This window comes from Procambarus clarkii, chromosome 30 (genome assembly GCF_040958095.1).
Source record: "Procambarus clarkii isolate CNS0578487 chromosome 30, FALCON_Pclarkii_2.0, whole genome shotgun sequence".
Taxonomy (NCBI): Eukaryota; Metazoa; Arthropoda; class Malacostraca; order Decapoda; family Cambaridae; genus Procambarus; species Procambarus clarkii.
In genome coordinates this window covers 18,272,925-18,294,667 of record NC_091179.1, presented here as the reverse complement: position 1 = coordinate 18,294,667, position 21,743 = coordinate 18,272,925, and the positions used below count along the sequence as shown (strand labels likewise).

Sequence of the window (21,743 nt, the reverse complement as noted above, 5' to 3'; positions counted from 1 at the left end):
CCATTTTTTCACGTGTTTCCACGTCACGTGTTCAGTGTTCAGTTGTAGAAATGAACACGTCTTCCCTCGTGTTCATTTCCCTGGCCTCTAGTTACACCTGTTCAATGGCGTGTTCATAATTTATACTACTGTTCTATGTAATTATTTTTCACGTTCAGTTTGCACGCTTCTCATTCCTTTTCTGCGAGTTGCATCTGTTCACCTCTGTTCTTCCTCGTGGAGCTTGTTCACCTGTTCAACTCCCCCCCCCCCTGGCAACTGTGAAACATAATTGATTTTAATTACATTTCCAACCTCGAATTACCTGTGCGAAGTCATCGGTAATTACGCCTGTCTTGGCAGCCTCGCTTCTAAGCTTACCTGTTTTATTTTTAAACTGTTAAGCTGCTTCTTCAGCTTGAAAACCCATTCCAGGAATTGCTGTTCTAATAGTTTTTCTTTTTTCAAGGGAGATCTTCGCTCCCCGATCTTGCTTTGTTGAGTCTTGGCTTGCGGGGGGGGGGGGGGGGGGGTTGCAGGGAGGAGGTACTGCGAGAAGTATTGTGAGGAGTACTGTGAGGGGCTACTTCCTGCTGCTGGTAGCTGTCTCATCACTACATCCGTCTCGGTCAGCTAGTTGTGTGTGTGTGTGTGTGTGTGTGTGTGTGTGTGTGTGTGTGTGTGTGTGTGTGTGTGTGTGTGTGTGTGTGTGTGTGTGTGTGTGTGTGTGTGTATGTGTGTGTGTGTGTGTTATTAGCAAAGCTGCACAGAGGAAGAGTCTTTGTAGGGTTAATAAAACAGAGCCATTAAAACAGACAAACAGACAAGGTAACATACACCCCTTTGCCAACGGGATAACGGGGCTCAGGCAACGGGACCTACCGACAGGCAACCAGGAGCTAGAGCTACACACACACACACACACACACACACACACACACACACACACACACACACACACACACACACACACACACACACACACACACACACACACACGTAAAACCTTCCCTCATCCACTCACCCGGCCATACATCCACCTAGCAGACCATCCACCCAAGAAGACATTCATCCACTAATCCATCCAATAAGCCATTCACCCATCCTACCATCGATCCACCAATCAACACGCCTATCCACCCATACATTTATCCATATATACATCTATCCATCCACTCATCAATAAGACTACTCATCCAACCATCAACCATGCATGCATCCATCAATAAACCTAACCATCCATTCATCAACCACTGATCAATCCACACATACAACGGTGCACCCACACCGCTACCTGTCAATCAAGATAGACAGAGAGACAGGAGGGTGACTGACCTCTGTCGTGGGAGAGGTGTTGGTGGCCACATCATCCACGGTATGGCGTCTCATCAACTTGAATGGCACCTTGACACTCACCTCACCCCCGATGGCACTAGTGAACAGCTTCACCTGCAGGGGGGGAGGAACCTTGTTAGCATGGGGGTAGGAGGTGGGAGATTTGCACAAGAAATGGGTGACCCCCTAGTTAGGGGAAGGAGTGAATCTTTCCTGGAGAGGGGTTCCATGAGCTCTCTTGGTACCTAGAGCCGTGTCAAAAGGGGAGTCCTAGCGCCTAGAATGGTACCAAAGGGGAGCCCTAGCGCCTTGAATGGTACCAAAGAGGAGCCCTAGCGCCTAGAATAGTACCAAAGGGGTCCCTCCTCTACATAGAGTACGTAGGGAAGCAACCAGTGTCCAAGGTGCTAGTGACACCTCTCCAAACAACCCCCTCCCCTCCCCCCCTACACAGACGCTGCCCGTGCTCACCTTGACGTAATAACTGACGTAAATAGCGAAGACGTTCCTCTCCTGGGCGTCGGGTCTAACGACGGAGGAAGCCAGCGCACTCTCCCTGTCGTAGAACTCCTCCAGGGCAATCCAGTTCTTGATGGGTCCTCTGGCGGGCTGGAGTTCGAACTGGCGCGTCAGTGTTGCTCCCGAAGTGATGGGACAGCCGTCTGTTGTGTCTAGCGTCGCCACGATGTTCTTAAACTTGCCGTTACTGAACATGGCTACGTCCACGTACTGGACCACTAGGATCTGTTGTGTGGTTGGTGGAGTGGTGGTTGTGGGTGGTGGTTGTGGTGTGGTTGGTAGCGAGGGACGTTGGTGAAGGTGGATTGTGGTGGTATGTGATGGTTGGTAGGGAATAATGCTTGCAGGTGGGTGTTGATGGGGGTTGCATGTTTGGTTGTAGTTTGTGGGTAGTGGTAGTGGTGGTTGTTGTTAGTAGGTGGTGGTAGTGGTAGTGGAGGGGAGAGAGAGAGAGAGAGATAATTCAGATGAGTATAATAAACAGTTGATTGAGTAAGCAGTTGAGTAAATGGATGAGATAGCTGGGTGAGTGGAGGGGGAAACATAGATTCACATATTGTCAGAGTTTAAACACATATTGACACATATTGTCAGTTTTTAAACACATACAGACAGTGATTAGAACTATTGACAATGGTTAAACATATATTGACAGTGATTAGACACATATTGTCAGTGATTAGACACATATTGTCAGTGATTAGACACATATTGTCAGTGGTTAGACACATATTGTCAGTGATTAGACACATATTGTCAGTGGTTAGACACAATGATTACATATTGTGAATTACTTGGCTACTTGGCTCTATTGAGAGTTGGTTAGACGCACACATTGTCACTAGACGCACCTGTAGAGCAACAGACAAGCACGACACAGGAACAAGGTACTTGTATCACTTGGCCAGATATAGGCCTATTAGAGGACCAATATACAGGTCCCGTCACGAGAGAGATCGTGATATTTGAGCTGCAGTACCTTCTCTCTCTCTCTCTCTCTCTCTCTCTCTCTCTCTCTCTCTCTCTCTCTCTCTCTCTCTCTCTCTCTCTCTCTCTCTCTCTCTCTCTCTCTCTCTCTCTCTCTCTCTCTCTCTCTCTCTCTTTCTCTCTCTCTCTCTGTCTCTGTCTCTCTCTCTGTCTCTGTCTCTGTCTCTCTCTCTGTCTCTGTCTCTGTCTCTCTCTGTCTCTCTCTCTCTCTCTCTCTCTCTCTCTCTCTCTCTCTCTCTCTCTCTCTCTCTCTCTCTCTCTCTCTCTCTCTCTCTCTCTCTCTCTCTCTCTCTAGCGTCCTAGTACTTAATATACATTTTTTTCCTCTTATCTGTTCTTTGTTTGTTGGGAGTTTCGACTGAAGTGTTGATCAACCGATGTTTTTCGAATGGTGTTGTTCGACCGAAATATGTGCATATACTCACATATTAACAAGCCTGTGTTACCAAATTCCTATCTTAAACCAGCGAATTATCTATATCTTCATTGTGTATAAACATGTTGAATGAGTATAAAGATATCCAGATAAAGATAGCTAACTTGTGTCGTATTATTATTAGCAGCTTTAGTAGTAATAATACCATTGTAGTAATTATATTAATTAAAAATTCCACAATCACCACCAACGACATCATGGGCCATCAATAACAATCCTCCCCATATGGCAACACTCCTGCGTAATGTTGTCATAAGGCGACAATTAATTGATCCGTATAATTCCCGTCAGCTGACAAACACACACAAACGCCAAAGTCCTTAACGCACGTTTGACCACCCAAAAAAACATATATATATTCTAACTATACCCACTGATATAATTAACATGTAAATAATCATTCCGATATGTCGCTTTTATTGGACAAAAAATGCTCAGAACTCTATTTTGTTTTGACCTTTGATGTAATAATCTAATTTAGTTTACAATAATCGCATCATTAGGTTATTGATGTTGAGTGACTGTCAGAAGACTGTAAAGGGCACGAATTGTATAATAACCCAGCGTCCTAAAATGATTGCAGTTACAGGAACCTAATTTCGTACATATGTATACTATACTAGGCCTGAAAATATCTTCTGAGTGTTTTTCGTGCAATTATTGGTACACAGTGTGAACATTTTTGCTGTAACAATGAATTTCTGTACGTTCGATCAAGTTGTTACTGCAAGGACTATAGTTTTTTGGGGGTTGGGTTACTCTACAACTTGAAGGGAATATGAAGAGAAGGAGCTGGGATATGAGGACAAGGAGCTGGGATATGAGGACAAGGTGCTGGGATATGAGGACAAGGAGCTGGGATATGAGGACAAGGAGCTGGGATATGAGGACAAGGAGCTGGGATATGAGGACAAGGAGCTGGGATATGAGGACAAGGTGCTGGGATATGAGGACAAGGAGCTGGGATATGAGGACAAGGAGCTGAGATATGAGGACAAGGAGCTGGGATATGAGGACAATGAGCTGGAATATGAGGACAAGGAGCTGGGATATGAGGACAAGGAGCTGGGATATGAGGACAAGGAGCTGGAATATGATGATAATGGTGAGAAAGAACGATGCCCAACCATTTAGCCCAACGGAGATCGAACGCCGACCCTGCAAAAAGCGTGGCAGACCAATTCAAGCAAGGAATTGGTCGAGTACACGAAATAACTGAGAATTTAGTTATTAATGAATAAAAGTGACGTCCACACTTGGAGGGATTCCTGAGGTAATGTTCTCTCACAGAGACATCTTAAAGCATCACAGGTGAATGACATGACAAGATATAAATAGGATTTGTGGACTTTTGAAACATATGATAGTGTGGGTGGAGTGATATTAATGCCGTGAAGACCTCAGTTGCATAAATGTGTGTCTGTGTGGGAGTAAATATCATGATTGATAGGGTGCAACATTGCTATCCCCCGTCCCTGCCTTATCCTAAATCCTTATCCCTCATACCCCTTTTGCAAGTGCTATATACTCGTATATAGCACTTGCTATATACCCCTTAGTAGTATATATACCCCTTAGTAGCTATATACGTAGTGCTATATACCCCTTAGTAGTATATATACCCCTTAGTAGCTATATACGTAGTGCTATATACCCCTTAGTCTACACCTATCCTCTTCCCCTTTGAACCCTTCCTCTCTCCCTTCCATTATTCTCTCTCACTATTCCTCTCCCCCGTCACCCTGCACTTACCTTGATTCTCCTGACGTTCCTGGAGGAGTGGTTGGTGACGGAGACGTTAACGTTGACCTGTTCGTCCCTCTCGTAGACGGCCTTGTCGAGGGTGGCTTCCACCTCCACCTGTCCGTCGGCCAGGAGCAGCGGCTTGGAGGCGGCGGCGTAGGGCAGGGCCACCTCCGCCCCGGATGCCATCTGGTACAGCTTCATCCCCATCCGGATAGACGACCTCTTGTGCGGCTTATCCTCCGGGTTCTCGCCTGCGGCAGGAGAGGGAGAGGTTAGGGGATGGCTGCCTTGGTGGGGTGGTGATTGGGGTACCAGGGGTGGGAGGTTTGTTAGTGTGTGTGTTGGGGTTCCATTAGACTGTTGAGTGTATTTTGGGGGGGTACCATTAGACTGTTGACGGTGTGTATGGGGGGTACCATTAGACTGTTGGTGGTGTGTGGGGGTACCATTAGACTGTTGACGGTGTGTATGGGGGGTACCATTAGACTGTTGGTGGTGTATGGGTGTACCATTCGATTGTCTGTGGTGTGTGTGTGTGTGTGTGTGTGTGTGGGTACCATTAGACTGTTGGTGGTGTGTGGCGGTACCATTACCCTGTTGAAGAGAAGTATGTAGTGTTGCAATATAATTAGTGTTGCCTAGAACAACACTAAGAATCATGAGTGACCTTAAAAGAGGTCATCAGAGGTCAGAGAAGTGTTCATAAAATAATCATTTTCACCTCACCATCAGTTGAGTAAAAACAAAATTAAATTCCACATTCGCCGGCGCTCTGAGGCATTTATTCTGCGTCTCTGGTTACAGTCAACATTATTCTCTGTCCAACATTGTTTGTCATTAGTCTGTCTGTGTCCCTCACCCGTGTCGACAGCAATCGTGAGCGATAAGTGTTCCAGTTCGATCATTTCTGCAACACTGTTTTCTTTCCAGTTGAATGATACAACAGGAGTGATAAAAATACATTTATTCATACGCCTTGTCCAGCGAGAGTGAAATATGCGGCGTGGCCAGCGGCTGCGGAAGTCATTAGGCAAAACTTGCTGTGGGGGGTAGTTAGTGAACGCGCCTAACAGCCATTGGCTGGCATGTAAATACGTCATAGCATTAGAGGTGACGATTGGTCGCTGCTGAAACACGTCACCAGAATTCATCCACTGTGATTGGTGAAGGTTATTGCGTCATTGTTGTGAACTCTGTGTCATGTTTACAGTTTGAAGAAGTCAAAATTTTAAAATAAAGAAATTACATTATTTAACGAGGAGAAAATTGTTTCTAAAAAGTCTCACATTCCATTTCGTCTGGGAAAAATGTTAAGTAAAAATTTGTTGTTGTTGTTGTTGTTGTTGTTGTTGTTGTAGTTATGTGAGGAGTGTCTCGCTAAATTTATATTCTGTTTTTAATGTAGTTTTTAATTTGTACTCAGTTGTGCTTGCGGGGGTTGAGCTTCGGCTCTTTGGTCCCGCCTCTTAACTGTCAATTTGTGTACAGATTCCTGAGCCTACTGGGCTCTTATCATATGTGCATTTGATACTGTGTATGGAGTCAGCCTCCACCACATGACTTTCTAGTGCATTCCATTTGTTCTACTTAGTACTATGTTTTGCGCCAAAACTTTGAAAAATAATGGTCCCCCCAGCTCTATTCAAATTAAATTGAGATCCATTCTAAACAATTCTGACTGTTCCCTCAATCCGCCGCAAAAAGCTCCCTACAGTGTGTGGCTCAGTTGTTGTGTCTATAATCTTCAGAAACTGAATGTATCTCTTAACCCTGATAAAACTGTTCACTATATTCCCCCTTGGAAAGATGTGGAGGTCTCTCTGCATTATACTCCCATCAGTGTAAAACAAATGTATAACACTGACATTTTGAGATGTATAACATTAGAAGCTATTGACAGTCATCTTCAAATTCTCAAACCGACTGAATCCTATGCCTTTACTGATGGCTCTGTGCAGTTAGGCACTGGTAGAACAGGTTGTGCATGTGCAGTGTATAAAGGGAATGAAATGATCATGACTAGTACACAGAGATTGAACAACTGGGCAAGCACGACACAGACCGAGCTATTGGGTATTTATCTAGCCACTGAATACCTTAAGCTCAATGGTGGTGGAGTTATTTTCTGTGACTCTAAAAGTGCTCTGCAGTCCCTAAATAACCCATCACAATGTATGTCGGAAGTAGCTTGTAATATTAAATGGAATGTAATTTTTGCCAATGATAATAATTCTTGTATAAAATTTGTGTGGATCCCATCCCATGTTGGAGTTGAAAAACATGACTTTGTAGATCAATTGGCCAATGAGGCTTGCAGGAAAGAAAACATTGATTATGATTTTGGACTATCTAATGCAGTTATTAGAAACATACAAATTAAAGAAATTAATTCAGATTTAGAAGAACTAAGAAATGCACAGAGACCTGAAAGCTGCAGTATTAAAAGTTATGACAAGTTCTGTAATAATAGGTATTTGTATGGTCAGCACAGTAACCGGACCAGGCAATGTGATGTAGTAATCGCGCGAATTCGCCTTGGCTATAGACACATCTGGCAGGTTAGTGAGGCTGAGCCACTACCAGAATATTCAGATTGTAAACTCTGTGATAAACCTTTAATGCATTCACTAGAACACTATATTGATGAATGTGAAACCGTAAAGGACTTTAGACCTCCTGGCCTATTGTACCACCAACTGTGTAACTATTTTATTGACTCAGGTGTTCTGGACGACATCCTAACAATTTACCCAAAATTTGCTTGTCCATTTTAAAGAATGAAGAACAATTTCTACTTATATTCTAAGCTGTATCACTTATGAACCCATCCCTGCACTTGTGTGGCAGTGCACAATAGAAAGTTGTTTTCACATATCCACACATTAAAACATTGATTGTAACCGTGATATATATGTGCTTCAGCCTACAGTTTAGGCCTATTGTCTTATGTATGACCCTCTGTCCTGCGTGACAGTGAATACTAGCATTAACCTCAATTTAATAAGACTATCAAAATCCTCAGATTAGGCAAAATTGTAATTAATTTTGTCAATAAAGATGTTAATAATAATAATAATTCCATTTGTTAACTACTCTAACATTAAAATAGTTCTTTCTAATGTCTCTGTGGCTTGTTTGGTGTTAAGTAAACTGTCTTTATCTACTCCTATCAATTTCTCACATCGATGTATTACTGCAATAAGTCTCGACACGCATTTAATATCAGATAATGACAAGGAATAAATAATTATCGTGAAAATATTCTTGAGGGTTGACACAAGCTCCCGACGGCCGCAGGCTGCTCCAGACACCTCCAGACACCTTCAGACACCTCCAGACTCCTATAGATACCTCCAGACACCTTCAGACACCTCCAGACTCCTCTAGACACCTCCAGACACCTCCAGACTCCTCCAGACACCTCCAGACACCTCCAGACTCCTCCAGACTCCTCCAGACACCTCCAGATACCTCCAGACTCCTCCAGACTCCTCCAGACACCTCCAGATACCTCCAGACTCTTCCAGACTCCTCCAGACAACTCCAGATACCTCCAGACGCCTCCAGATTCTATTGTTCACCACCTGGCAGTGTCTGGCGCACGAGAGAGACAGAGAGACAGACAGAGAGAGACAGAGAGAGAGAGAGAGGCAGTATGAGAGAAGGAAGGTGACAGGACAGTCAGCCTGAGAGACAGATTCACATATAATCTGTCTCAGAGATCACCAATCACTGAGCTTTAGTTCCCATAATCCAGAGAGAGTTACACCATGTTACACCCGCTCCTGTGAACGTTCACACGATCACCCTGTTACCGGGGATAACCACTAGTGCTTAAACGATCAATTACAGTCATGTTAACGTTCCCGAACGCCAGTTAACCTCACCAAGACGAAGTTGGTGATCCCTGAGAGCTTGTACAGGACCAGCAGTATAGTTGCCTGCATGACGAACGTTCGCCGGTGTAGGTAGAACTTACGTTCGCCGGTGCAGGCAGGCAGGCGTTCGCTAGGAAGACTGACAAGCGACTAGCAGAACTCCATGGAGGGATGACCATCACAGTCTTAGCGATCCACTTGAATCCACGTGTCACAGCACATGACACAGGAACACACGGGGTCCGCAGCCTTATCAATAACCTATGTTGTGGTGTGTTATTGATCAATGGGTTGTGAGACGATGTTATTGTCCAATATGTTGTGGTGTGTTATTGATCAATGGGTTGTGAGACGGTGTTATTGTCCAATATGTTGTGATGTTATTGATCAATGGGTTGTGAGAGTGTGTTAATAACCAATATGTTGTAAAGAGAGTGTTATTGACCAGTGTGTTGTGTGGGAGTGTTGTTGACTACTATGTTGTGAGGTTGAATGATAGGCAAAGAGTGTATATATAAGTATATCTAGGTGAGTACATCTAGGCGAGTACATCTAGGTGAGTACATCTTGACGATAAACCACTAGTGGTGTTAAACCAAGCATGATATAAACCAAGGAGGGGAACAAGGTGAAGCATATGGCTCTGGAGGTGTAATTACCGGCAGGTACCAACGAGCAGGTGAACACAGACTCACACACAAGCAACAACAATTAACAGCACCGCTTGTGTCAAGGGGAGAGAGAGAGAGAGAGAGAGAGAGAGAGAGAGAGAGAGAGAGAGAGAGAGAGAGAGAGAGAGAGAGAGAGAGAGAGAGAGAGAGAGAGAGAGAGAGAGACAGAGAGAGAGAGAGAGAGAGAGAGAGAGAGAGAGAGAGAGAGAGAGAGAGACAGAGGGGTAAACAAGTTACCTAACAGCAGTGAGGCCAAACAAGGGTGAGGAGGTAATCCACTCTGAATATTCCAAAGGGAAGGTGAGGAAGGAGGCAAGGGAGATGGGTAAGGGAGTGGAGAGATGAAAGAGAAGAGAGGGAGAGAGCCGAGGATATATTACAGAGGGAGTAGGTCAGGATTATCACAACTCGTGAGGATCTGAAACTATATAAAAATGGGTCACTTCTCAATTTTTACATTCAAAAGTTATTTTTAGGCCAGATGCTTATGGCTAGTTTCAGGAAAAACAATTCAAGACGACACATAGGTGGTATGTGACTGTCATAGGTTGGATGGGGTCAGCCAGATTGTCTCACTTTAAGAAATATCGCCTCCGATTGTGGTCTTTGAAATCGTTTGTTTCTCGTGGAGCTTTTAAGCAGTTTTCATGGTTTCGTAATGTTAAATTTACTGAGAGACAGACAGGCGAACGGTCAACCGTCCGTCTGTCACCCACCAACCACCCACTAACCACACCAGCCACTAACCACACGAGCCACCAACCACACCCCCCAGCACTCACCTACAAAGATCCTGAGGTCGTAGTTGGTGCCTATGGGGGCGCCGACGTAGGTCCTGGCGGGGAGGAGGGTGACGGAGGGCGGCGCCAGGGACGAGACTGTGAAGGTGAAGGGCACAGCTCCTGCCCCGAGCCTCTTGACCAACGTGTCCTGTAGGGGAGGAGGAGGGTACCTTGGTGAGCCCTGTGGGGGACGACCACTACCACCCACCTGGACGACCACTACCACCCACCTGGACGACCACTACCACCCACCTGGACGACCACTACCACCACCCACCTGGAGTACCCACCACCACCCACCTGGAGGACCCTCCACCATCACCACGCACCTGGACGACCCACCACCACCACCACCACCCACTTGGACGACCCACCACCACCACCCACCTGGAGTACCCACCACCACCCACCTGGAGGACCCACCACCACCCACCTGGACGACCCACCACCACCCACCTGGACGACCCTCCACCACCACCACCACCCACCTGGACGACCCACCACCACCACCACCTGGACGACCCACCACCCACCGGGACGACCCACCACCACCCACCTGCAGCGGCGTGAGGTTCATGTGGTCGTGGTGGTCGTCCTCAGGGACAGGCCACAGCTGCTGGGCCTGAAGACACGCCTCGTTGCAGAACCTCAGTCCCATTACCTTGGGTGGGAGGTAATTGAGTCATTAGTCTAGGTAATTAGCCTCCTGCGGGAGTCAGAACATATAATTAGGCTCAAACGGGAATCAATTACATCAGGAAATTGGGCTTGACCAATAGAGAAGGAAATTGGACACATTAACGAACCATCTAACTCGAACGCCCACCACAATCTTGTCTCACAAAGGAAATAGTTAGAACCAGTTTGGTATCCACATAGGGCAGGTCATTATCAGGAGACATCGCTTGGGATAGGACGGAGGGATGGAATAGTGCCCCATCAACTGCTTAGGACCATCGGGGATCGAACGCCGCCCTGCAAGAAGCGAGGCCGTCGCTGTACCGACCAGCCAGAGGGGAGAGACAACAAGCAATTAGGTTCACATGATAGTTAAATAAATTAGGATTAATCTGGAGGGACATTAGCTAGTTCAAGTGACAAGAAAAATGCGCAGAAAGCTGGTAAGCTGTATGGTAAGTTGTATGGTAAGTTGTATGGTAAGTTGCATGGTAAGTTGTATGGTAAGTTGTATGGTAAGTTGTATGGTAAGTTGTATGGTAAGTTGTATGGTAAGTTGTATGGTAAGTTGTATGGTAAGCTGTATGGTAAGTTGTATGGTAAGTTGTATGGTAAGTTGTATGGTAAGTTGTATGGTAAGTTGTATGGTAAGTTGTATGGTAAGTTGTATGGTAAGTTGTATGGTAAGTTGTATGGTAAGTTGTATGGTAAGCTGTATGGTAAGTTGTATGGTAAGTTGTATGGTAAGTTGTATGGTAAGTTGTATGGTAAGTTGTATGGTAAGTTGTATGGTAAGTTGTATGGTAAGCTGTATGGTAAGTTGTATGGTAAGCTGTATGGTAAGTTGTATGGTAAGTTGTATGGGAAACTGTATGGTAAGCTTATCTGTAGCTTGGTGACGAAACAGTTAATTGAGCATCTTATCAGTGAAGGGCATCGTTACCAGTGGCTGAGTAGTTAGCTAGATGAGATGCTTGGTAATGAACGAGGTGAACGAGTAATTACTGAACAGTTAACAAGCATCAACGAGATAGTTGATTCGTTAAATGTGAGGTCGTTGAGTAGTTTACTCAGATGGGTGGGTAGTTATAGGTGAACTAAGCGGTTTAGAGGGTATAACAAGATAACTTAAGAGGGAAGCATGTAGTGAACAGGTAGAAACAACTTAGTTAACAAGTAACTACTAGTTAGTGAACAGTGAACAACAAGTTATGAACAAGTAACTATCTGATAATCGTCACATAATGTGATGACATTCGTCGCATAATGTGATGACATTCGTCACATGATGTGATGACATTCGTCACATGATGTGATGACATTCGTCACATGATGTGATGACATTCGTCACATAATGTGATGACATTCGTCACATGATGTGATTATTGTGTTCATTATATTTCTCTGTCCAAGTTCCTGTCGGCTTTCTGGACGTTGTGTAGAATGAACTGGAGGAGCAGGGTGTAGGGGCAAACCTCCCTTCATCATATTAAAATGAGATATAATAGGGAAATAAGCCTGGAGTCATTGCTTTAGAAAAACTGGTGGGCTAGAAAGGCGGGATCCAAAAGCTAATACTCGATGCTGCAGCAACAAATAGGTGAGAACACACACACACATACACACACACACACACACACACACACACACACACACACACACACACACACACACACACACACACACACACACACACACACACACACACACACACACACACACACTTTTTTAGTGTCAGAGTAGTTAACGGATGGAATGCATTAGGCAGTGATGTGGTGGAGGCTGACTCCATACACAGTTTTAAATGTAGATATGATAGAGCCCAGTAGGCTCAGGAATCTGTACACCAGTTGATTGACAGTTGAGAGGCGGGACCAAAGAGCCAAAGCTCAACCCCCGCAAGCACAAATAGGTGAGTACAAATAGGTGAGTACACACACACACACACACACACACACACACACACACGTGACTGCTAATGGCTTCATGTTCTCCATTTTATTTTCACAGTTCAGCAACTGAAATAAAGTTTTAAAAACAACTGTTGTTTTAAGACTCATAATTAACAAGAATTAGGATGAAATAAAAGAGACAGAAAACAGTTTACAACCACACATTGAGAGACGACAAAGACACCAGAGAAATACACAGACACAGATAAAACACGACACTTGACAAAGACAAGAAAGCCACCTGACACAGACACAAATATCCCAGACAAATACGTAATTATATAGGAAAAAAAATTCAGGTATTAAATTACTTAACAGGAGACGGAAATTCTCATTGATTTGTATATGTCATTAAATACAACATTTGGTAGTCTTTCAATGCCAGTAAAGTGACTTTTTTTGTCTTAAACTACGACTAGACTTCATAACTCTCCCATCTTATTCCCAATTATGGACGGGTCTCAGTGACGTCATCATCATCCTCTCTTGTGATTGGTTGGTTTGAAAACGAGAGTGTGTGATTGGTCGAGGCCGAGAGGTCTTGGGTTTCGTCAATACGGTTTACCGTTAGTCAAAGGAGCTTTTCTTCTCTTTAGGAATTAATTATTGGAGCACTGAAGCCATTGAGAGAGAGAGAGAGAGAGAGAGAGAGAGAGAGAGAGAGAGAGAGAGAGAGAGAGAGAGAGAGAGAGAGAGAGAGAGAGAGAGAGAGAGAGAGAGAGAGAGAGAGAGAGAGAGAGAGAGAGAGAGAGAAAGGCTGTAGGGGAAGGCTTCAAATGAGCCGAGATAGGATAACAGCTCTTGATGGCAGTTTCAATAGATACCTTAGTTGACAGCCCTAATGAACCCTATTCTTAGTTAAAAAAAAACAGAGAGAGAGGGAGGGGGAGAGAGAGAGAGAGAGGGAGAGACAGAGTAAGAGATATAGAGATAACAATAGGAACAAACAAATAGAAACAAATAATAATTCTGATTATATGATAACTTTCTAATAATACTTATCAAAGTTTTGAATTCATACCATAATTTCACAAATTTAACATGCAAACAGTTTCGAGTTAACTTCCATGTTTATGTATGCCTGTGTATGTGTGTGTTTGTGTGTGGTGTGTGTGCGTGTGCTCACACACACACACACACACGCAATAATAAAGCTTGGGCCCCGCCACTTCTCAACCCCAACTCGCAATATTTCATGACTGTCAAATATGCCTTTGATGTTGGCCGTTATTTGCGTGCCTTCAATACCAGACGAGAAACAGATATCAACCAGACCACCAATTCAAGGTTTTGCGGTTTACCACGAGGACCCCTGCTGCTGCTGCTGCTGCTGCTGCTGTTGCTGCTGTAGCTACTGCTGCTGCTGCTGCTGCTGTAGCTACTGCTGCAAGGGGGTAGCTAGGGCGAAGCATTCACAAACTTAGGCACGAAAATCCTGTCATCTAAGTACACGTTTAGCTCAGACAACGTCGACGAGGCGTCTTTCACTCACTTATCTCTGAAGAAACACCTCGTTATCTTTTATCTATAATTATCGTCAACAGGATAACACAGAACGCTCTCTGTAATGGGCACAATATCAATACGTGATATTACAGGTCAACAATTAGACCTAACGCCTTGGTAATTAGCAAGAGAAATTTGCAACGGTAGATAATGATTCATTACCCGGGAAATGTCTCGCTGAAGTCAGGGATTATGACTGACAGAGGTCAAGGAGGGGGTTCATCTTCAGGGAGATTAATACTGGAGGGAGAGTATTGACCATCAACTATGACCTCTATCCTCACTAATAAGGTCAATATCGAAGGTGACGGAGGTCAACACTCCCCCAATGACAAGTACACTTTATTATATATATATATATATATATATATATATATATATATATATATATATATATATATATATATATATATATATAAATTCAGCTTGTATATAAATTATATAAAATTAAATTATAATATAAATATAAATTTATAAATTATATTTATAAAATAAATAAATTTATTTATAATATAAATTTATAATTATATAAATTCAAATTGATCAGCGCTACAAAAGACCAGAGAGCAAAAAGTTTCTTGTTCCAGCGCCTCAGTGTTGCGATTCAGAGGGGAAATGCCTGTTGCGTCTTGGGCACTAGTCCAACTTCAGAGGAATTCGAAGAAGTGTTTGACTTGCAACAATGATCGAACCCGTCTGTGACATTCATCAATATTTCCCATTGTTGTGTTCTTCAAGAGATTCATAACCTTTAAGCACCTTTTTGCATTATTATTTTTGTATCAACCCATGTATATCTTGTAACCATCAAATGCATAATAAAGCACAAAAAATATTCAAGGAAGGGGGTGGTAGGAGAAAAGCACACAGAAACTGTATTGGAGGGGATCTAAACATTCCCTCTAATGCGTTATGCGTGGTTTCCTCCGAGGCTATGGGTCCCCCTTCTTCCAGCTAGAGGTGGTACTCTTTATTTCTATATATATATATATATATATATATATATATATATATATATATATATATATATATATATATATATATATATATATATATACAATAAAGTGTACTTGTATATATATATTGTGTATATATATATATATATATATATATATATATATATATATATATATATATATATATATATATATATATATATATATATATATTTATATATGTATGTATGTGTGTGTGTGTGTGTATATATATATGTATATGGAGTATACACCAAATATACCTACACGGAGGATAATATAGGTCCGTGAGCGTATGTATACTCGAACGATGCTTTCATATATATATAATCCATGTATTCATAGGTATAATACATAGAATAGGGCGAAATACTGTTATATCTAACCCACGATCTTTCTAATTACAGGTGAGGAAGATACAGCAAGGCTACAGGTGAGGAAGGTACAGCAAAGTTACAGGTGAGGAAAGATATATAACTAACATTTTAGCTATATCTATACATACTATCATTTCTTATCACGCCTTAATCCTGAATTTATTTTGACCAATCGTGAGTAAATGCGTTAAAAGGTGTTCTAGGGAGAAGCCTCGATTAATCACATGTGTTCCCCACTAATAGTTGAACAGTTGAGTAGAAAATGCCCAATTACACACCTGGCATCTAGTTGAAATTGACTCCAAAGATTTGAGAGTGTTCTTACCATCTAATTCATAAGTTGAAGGGCAGGAAGAGAGTCCACAGTCCCCAGTACGGACAGAAGCAGGCGGTGACAGGCGGAGACAGTAGTGTAGCGAACACAGACAGGCACAGAAATGGCAAACTCGAACACAAGCAACCATGCACCGGAAGACATAGACCAATTGCAGGTTATCACCGGTTGTTATGTGGGTAATTACAGGTTTGCAGGCAAAGTGTATCGTCGTATATTCATCCAGTGCCGCGATGAGTCATGCAAACAGTGCCGTGATGAGTATCGTAAACAGTGCCATGATGAGTATCGTAAGCAGTGCCATGAGTAGTCATGCCGGACGTTCAACGATGAATAGTGCAATGAATCACGCAAATGTATCAGGATGAATGATGCATGAGTACCACCAACAGTTGAGCAAACAGTGAGAGTGGTGAATACGGTGCCAGGTGGAGCAGACAGTGCCAGGTGGAGCAGACAGTGCCAGGTGGAGCAGACAGTGCCAGGTGGAGCAGACAGTGCCAGGTGGAGCAGACAGTGCCAGGTGGAGCAGACAGTGCCAGGTGGAGCAGACAGTGCCAGGTGGAGCAGACAGTGCCAGGTGAAGCAGACAGTGCCAGGTGGAGCAGACAGTGCCAGGTGGAGCAGACAGTGCCAGGTGGAGCAGACAGTGCCAGGTGGAGCAGACAGTGCCAGGTGGAGCAGACAGTGCCAGGTGGAGCAGACAGTGCCAGGTGGAGCAGACAGTGCCAGGTGGAGCAGACAGTGCCAGGTGGAGCAGACAGTGCCAGGTGGAGCAGACAGTGCCAGGTGGAGCAGACAGTGCCAGGTGGAGCAGACAGTGCCAGGTGGAGCAGACAGTGCCAGGTGGAGCAGACAGTGCCAGGTGGAGCAGACAGTGCCAGGTGGAGCAGACAGTGCCAGGTGGAGCAGACAGTGCCAGGTGGAACAGACAGTGCCAGGTGGAGCAGACAGTGCCAGTAGGCCGCCACATAGAGAGCCAGGCAGCACAGGTACATCAAGAAGTACGAGAAATATTAAAGAAAAGACTCAACAAACAAGATTAGTAAATGACGGGTTAATGTACTAAAATGCCAATTCTTTGAACTTTAATTACAAAAATACACATATAATTAGGTTTGACCATTAAATTAAACATTAAATTAACATTAAATTATATTAAATTAAACATTAAATTATATTGAATTTAACATTAGATTATATTAAATTAAACATTAAATTAAACATTAAATTATATTAAATTAAACGTTAAATTATATTAAATTTGACATTAGATTATATTAAATTAAACATTAAATTATAATAAACATTAAATCATATTAAATTTAACATTAGATTATATTAAATTAAACATTAAATTACATAAAATTAAACAATAAATTAGGATTGAACATTAAATTATATAAAATTAAATATTTTATGCAAACCTAGATAATCACCAAGAAAAAAAAACAATCCAGAATGAATGGAGAAATCAAGAGCCGACAAAATATTAAATTAAAATTATTGACAAAAAATATGAAAGGTAATTGCAAGAATTTTTAATCATTACAAAATACCAAGAAGGTGTTCCGCCACACTTCTCCGTCTTGGGAGAAGCCAGCCAATAAGAGAGACAATTAGTGGGAAAAATAGAATTTTATAAACCATTCTCGAAAAGTCTGCGGTGTTTACAACCCACATTTCATTTACCAGCTCTCTATCCCAGTTATCTTTAGGTGATTTCGGGGCTTTAGTGTCCCCGCGGCCCGGTCCTCGACCAGGCCTCCACCCCCAGGAAGCAGCCCGTGACAGCTGACTAACACCCAGGTACCTATTTTACTGCTAGGTAACAGGGGCATAGGGTGAAAGAAACTCTGCCCAATGTTACTCGCCGGCGCCTGGGATCGAACCCAGGACCACAGGATCACAAGTCCAGTGTGCTGTCCACTCGGCCGACCGGCTCCCATTATAATTCAGTAATAATACAAATAGTGATATAAATACATGTGAATGTATATAGTATACATATATATACATAGACTTGTATACCTGGGTATATAAGCGTATATTCACATACATGGAGAAACGTCACACGAATTTTAAATTTATTTCCCAAGGGTTCTTGCCTATTACCTCCGGCGAGATGCAAAGTGCATGCATTCTGGCTCATGGTAAACTTTATATTATGATTATAGTAGTCTAAACTGACATCCCCTGGAAGCCCTGATATTTCTGATGACGTTAACATGTCCTTGCACTACCTGGCATTCACTGACATCCCCCTGAAGACCCGAATATACCTTGCATATTTGGCATTTACTGACATCCCTTTACTGACATCCTATAAGGAATTTTATAGGAATTATAAGGAATTATAAGGAATTCTGACCCTTATATTACTCACGTCATTGAATTGAATATCTCTGACATACATCATATCCCTGATATTCCCTGATATTCCCTGATATTCCCTGATATTCCCTGATATCCCAATAATATCAACTAATTTCAGAATCAATATTATGGAAAATAATTATGGAAATTATGGATAGTTAAATATATAATTGGCAACTGGCTTTATATGTAGTAATGAGGTAATACATTGAATTATTAAGGGGTTCACGAATTATTAGGGGGTTGTTCACAAATTATTAGGGGGTTGCCCCCTTTTAGCAAAAATTAACATATATACCATTTTCCAGTCTCGCTAAATACCAAATATGAAATGACTCTTCACTAAGAATCATCCAGCATCTATTCAACAGGATTAAATGTTAATTTGGGCACACGTAGTTTACTTATTGATGACGTCATGAGGTGAAGAGAGTTACAAGGCTGAAAGAGTGAGTGGTGAAGGGTAGTGAAGGTGACGAAGAGAAGCGAAGGTAACGAAATGTTTGGAAGATGGTGAAGGTGGGAGACCTACATATTTTTAATTTTTATTTTTACATATTTTTAATACATTACATATTACATATTTAATTTGAGACCTATTTTTAAGCATTATCGTATGATAGTTGTAACGCACACTTCTGTATGTTAAAACACAAGGTACAGATGGGTATACGGTCATTCATACACGCTAGTATACTTACACTCATACACGTGGGTATACTCCAACTCATACATATTGGTATACTCTCACCTAAAAACCTGAAAAAAATTCCTTTTCTTTTTCCCCTTAAAGAAGTATATATAGAAAATTAAGTCACTTTAAAGGAACAGACTGTCCAGTTTACAGACCGACATTATACACAGTTTCCTTGTCCAGTCTGAGAGTCTCTGACTGTAGAGGTAGACTCAAGCACTAGGGTCCTGACTGTAGATGTAGACACAAGCACTAGAGACCAGACTGTAGAGGTAGACTCAAGCACTAGAGACCTGACTGTAGAGGTAGACTCAAGCACTAGGGTCCTGACTGTAGAGGTAGACTCAAGCACTAGGGTCCTGACTGTAGAGGTAGACTCAAGCACTAGGGTCCTGACTGTAGAGGTAGACTCAAGCACTAGGGTCCTGACTGTAGAGGTAGACTCAAGCACTAGAGACCAGACTGTAGAGGTAGACTCAAGCACTAGGGTCCTGACTGTAGAGGTAGACTCAAGTACTAGAGACCAGACTGTAGAGGTAGACACAAGCACTAGGGACCTGACTGTAGATGTAGACACAAGCACTAGGGACCAGACTGTAGAGGTAGACTCAAGCACTAGGGACCTGACTGTAGATGTAGACACAAGCACTAGGGACCAGACTGTAGAGGTAGACTCAAGCACTAGGGTCCTGACTGTAGAGGTAGACTCAAGTACTAGAGACCAGACTGTAGAGGTAGACTCAAGCACTAGGGATCTGACTGTAGAGGTAGACTCAAGCACTAGGGATCTGACTGTAGAGGTAGACTCAAGCACTAGGGATCTGACTGTAGAGGTAGACTCAAGCACTAGGGATCTGACTGTAGAGGTAGACTCAAGCACTAGGGATCTGACTGTAGAGGTAGACTCAAGCACTAGGGATCTGACTGTAGAGGTAGACTCAAGCACTAGGGATCTGACTGTAGAGGTAGACTCAAGCACTAGGGATCTGACTGTAGAGGTAGACTCAAGCACTAGGGTCCTGACTGTAGAGGTAGACTCAAGCACTAGGAACCAGACTGTAGAGGTAGACTCAAGCACTAGGGACCAGACTGTAGATGTAGACTCAAGCACTAGAGACCAGACTGTAGAGGTAGACTCAAGCACTAGAGACCAGACTGTAGAGGTAGACTCAAGCACTAGAGACCAGACTGTAGATGTAGACTCAAGCACTAGAGACCAGACTGTAGAGGTAGACTCAAGCACTAGAGACCAGACTGTAGATGTATTAAATAATTCCTTACGATGTTAAATACCCATAATTGTGTTGTTCTTACTCTCCTCTGTTCATTAGTGAACTATCTTCTTGCTATTAGTTCTCTTAATTACCATTTAATTCTGCAGCTTCTCCAGCTTTTCCCCTCTTCCCTTTGACCATTTTCCTCGACGCCAAACTTTTCCCCTCATTTTTGGCAGTTCCGGCTCACCAACTTTAAACTTTTATGATGGATCCCTGACAAAAGTTAAAGTTTGCTTTTTTTTACGATGTATGTGATTATTTGTGACTTATAGATATACTTTTTCATGGTGTGTTTAACACACACACACACACACACACACACACACACACACACAATAATCTGTGTTTTATCTGTACACCAGTTGATTGACGGTTGAGAGGCGGGACCAAAGAGCCAAAGCTCAACCCCCGCAAGCACAATTAGGTGAGTACAATTAGGTGAGTACACACACACACACACACACACACACACACACACACACACACACACACACACACACACACACACACATGGCTGAGTAGACAGCGCTCGGGGTTCGTAGTCCGAATAGCCCGGGTTCGATTCGTAATTGCTGAAGTGTATCTTTTTGGGCGCGAGCCTAATGATAAAATTTATTCAGTAATTGTGCCTATTTTCCTGTGATAACTATCAAAATGCCTTGTTAGTGTCCTTGCAACTCGTTTTCCCCATTGCAATGCATTGCACCTATATTGACCAGACCACACGCTAGAAAGTGAAGGGACGACGACGTTTCGGTCCGTCCTGGACTATTCTCCGACTTGAGAATCTTGGTCCAGGACGGAACGAAACGACGTCGTCCCTTCACCTTCTAGTGTGTGGTCTGGTCAACATACGTCAGCCACGTTATTGTGACTCATCGCCTGCATATTGCACATATAGTTTTGTAGTTTGATATATATAAATATATATATATATATATATATATATATATATATATATATATATATATATATATATATATATATATATATATATATATATACAACTTTAGAACACTTTCCCACCAGGAGACTCGAACCCTAGCCAGCACAGAAGCCTTCCAGCAACTGGCATAACAGGTACGCCTTAACCCGCTCCAGCACCAGCTCAGACCCTTAAAAGAGATGGTAATTTCGGAGTATTTAAATACCCCAAAGATCAACACCTCCCAAGAGCACCAGAGCAAGTGAGGGGTCATTTATACGTTAATTTCATCAAGTCCCTGTTAATATGGGAAGACA

At 42.8% G+C, this 21,743-nt stretch overlaps 2 protein-coding genes across 3 annotated transcripts in view; one reads left to right on the top strand and one right to left on the bottom strand.

Annotated features, from left to right (window-relative positions):
* The window catches only part of LOC123750854 (arrestin homolog), a 29,243-nt gene extending 17,733 nt beyond the window's left edge, over positions 1 to 11,510 (bottom strand). Inside the window, exons 1-5 of one of the 2 annotated variants that reach the window (XM_069333984.1) lie at positions 10,890 to 11,510; positions 10,334 to 10,481; positions 5,009 to 5,253; positions 1,786 to 2,058; positions 1,315 to 1,428 (exon numbers count right to left, since the gene is read on the bottom strand). In XM_069333984.1, coding sequence (XP_069190085.1) covers positions 1,315 to 1,428; positions 1,786 to 2,058; positions 5,009 to 5,253; positions 10,334 to 10,481; positions 10,890 to 10,991 — 882 coding nt within the window. In that variant the 5' untranslated portion in view covers positions 10,992 to 11,510. The remainder of the gene's footprint in view (positions 1 to 1,314; positions 1,429 to 1,785; positions 2,059 to 5,008; positions 5,254 to 10,333; positions 10,482 to 10,889) is intronic. The other variant, XM_045732954.2, reaches the window with a different exon arrangement.
* A 4,747-nt stretch (positions 11,511 to 16,257) lies between these two features.
* Positions 16,258 to 20,513, top strand: LOC123750853 (uncharacterized). Its single transcript, XM_045732953.2, has 2 exons — positions 16,258 to 16,444; positions 19,429 to 20,513. Exons 1-2 carry the CDS (start codon positions 16,258 to 16,260, stop codon positions 20,511 to 20,513), a joined length of 1,272 nt encoding a protein of 423 aa, XP_045588909.2.
* Positions 20,514 to 21,743: the final 1,230 nt, after the last annotated feature.

Excerpts from the sequence above, each read along its gene's own strand:
- LOC123750853 (XM_045732953.2), top strand. The coding sequence starts at position 16,258 with ATGGCAAACTCGAACACAAGCAACCATGCACCGGAAGACATAGACCAA. Across the intron at positions 16,445-19,428 it reads ACAGTGCCATGATGAGTATC|AGGTAGACTCAAGCACTAGG; the intron begins GTAAGCAGTGCC and ends CTCTGACTGTAG.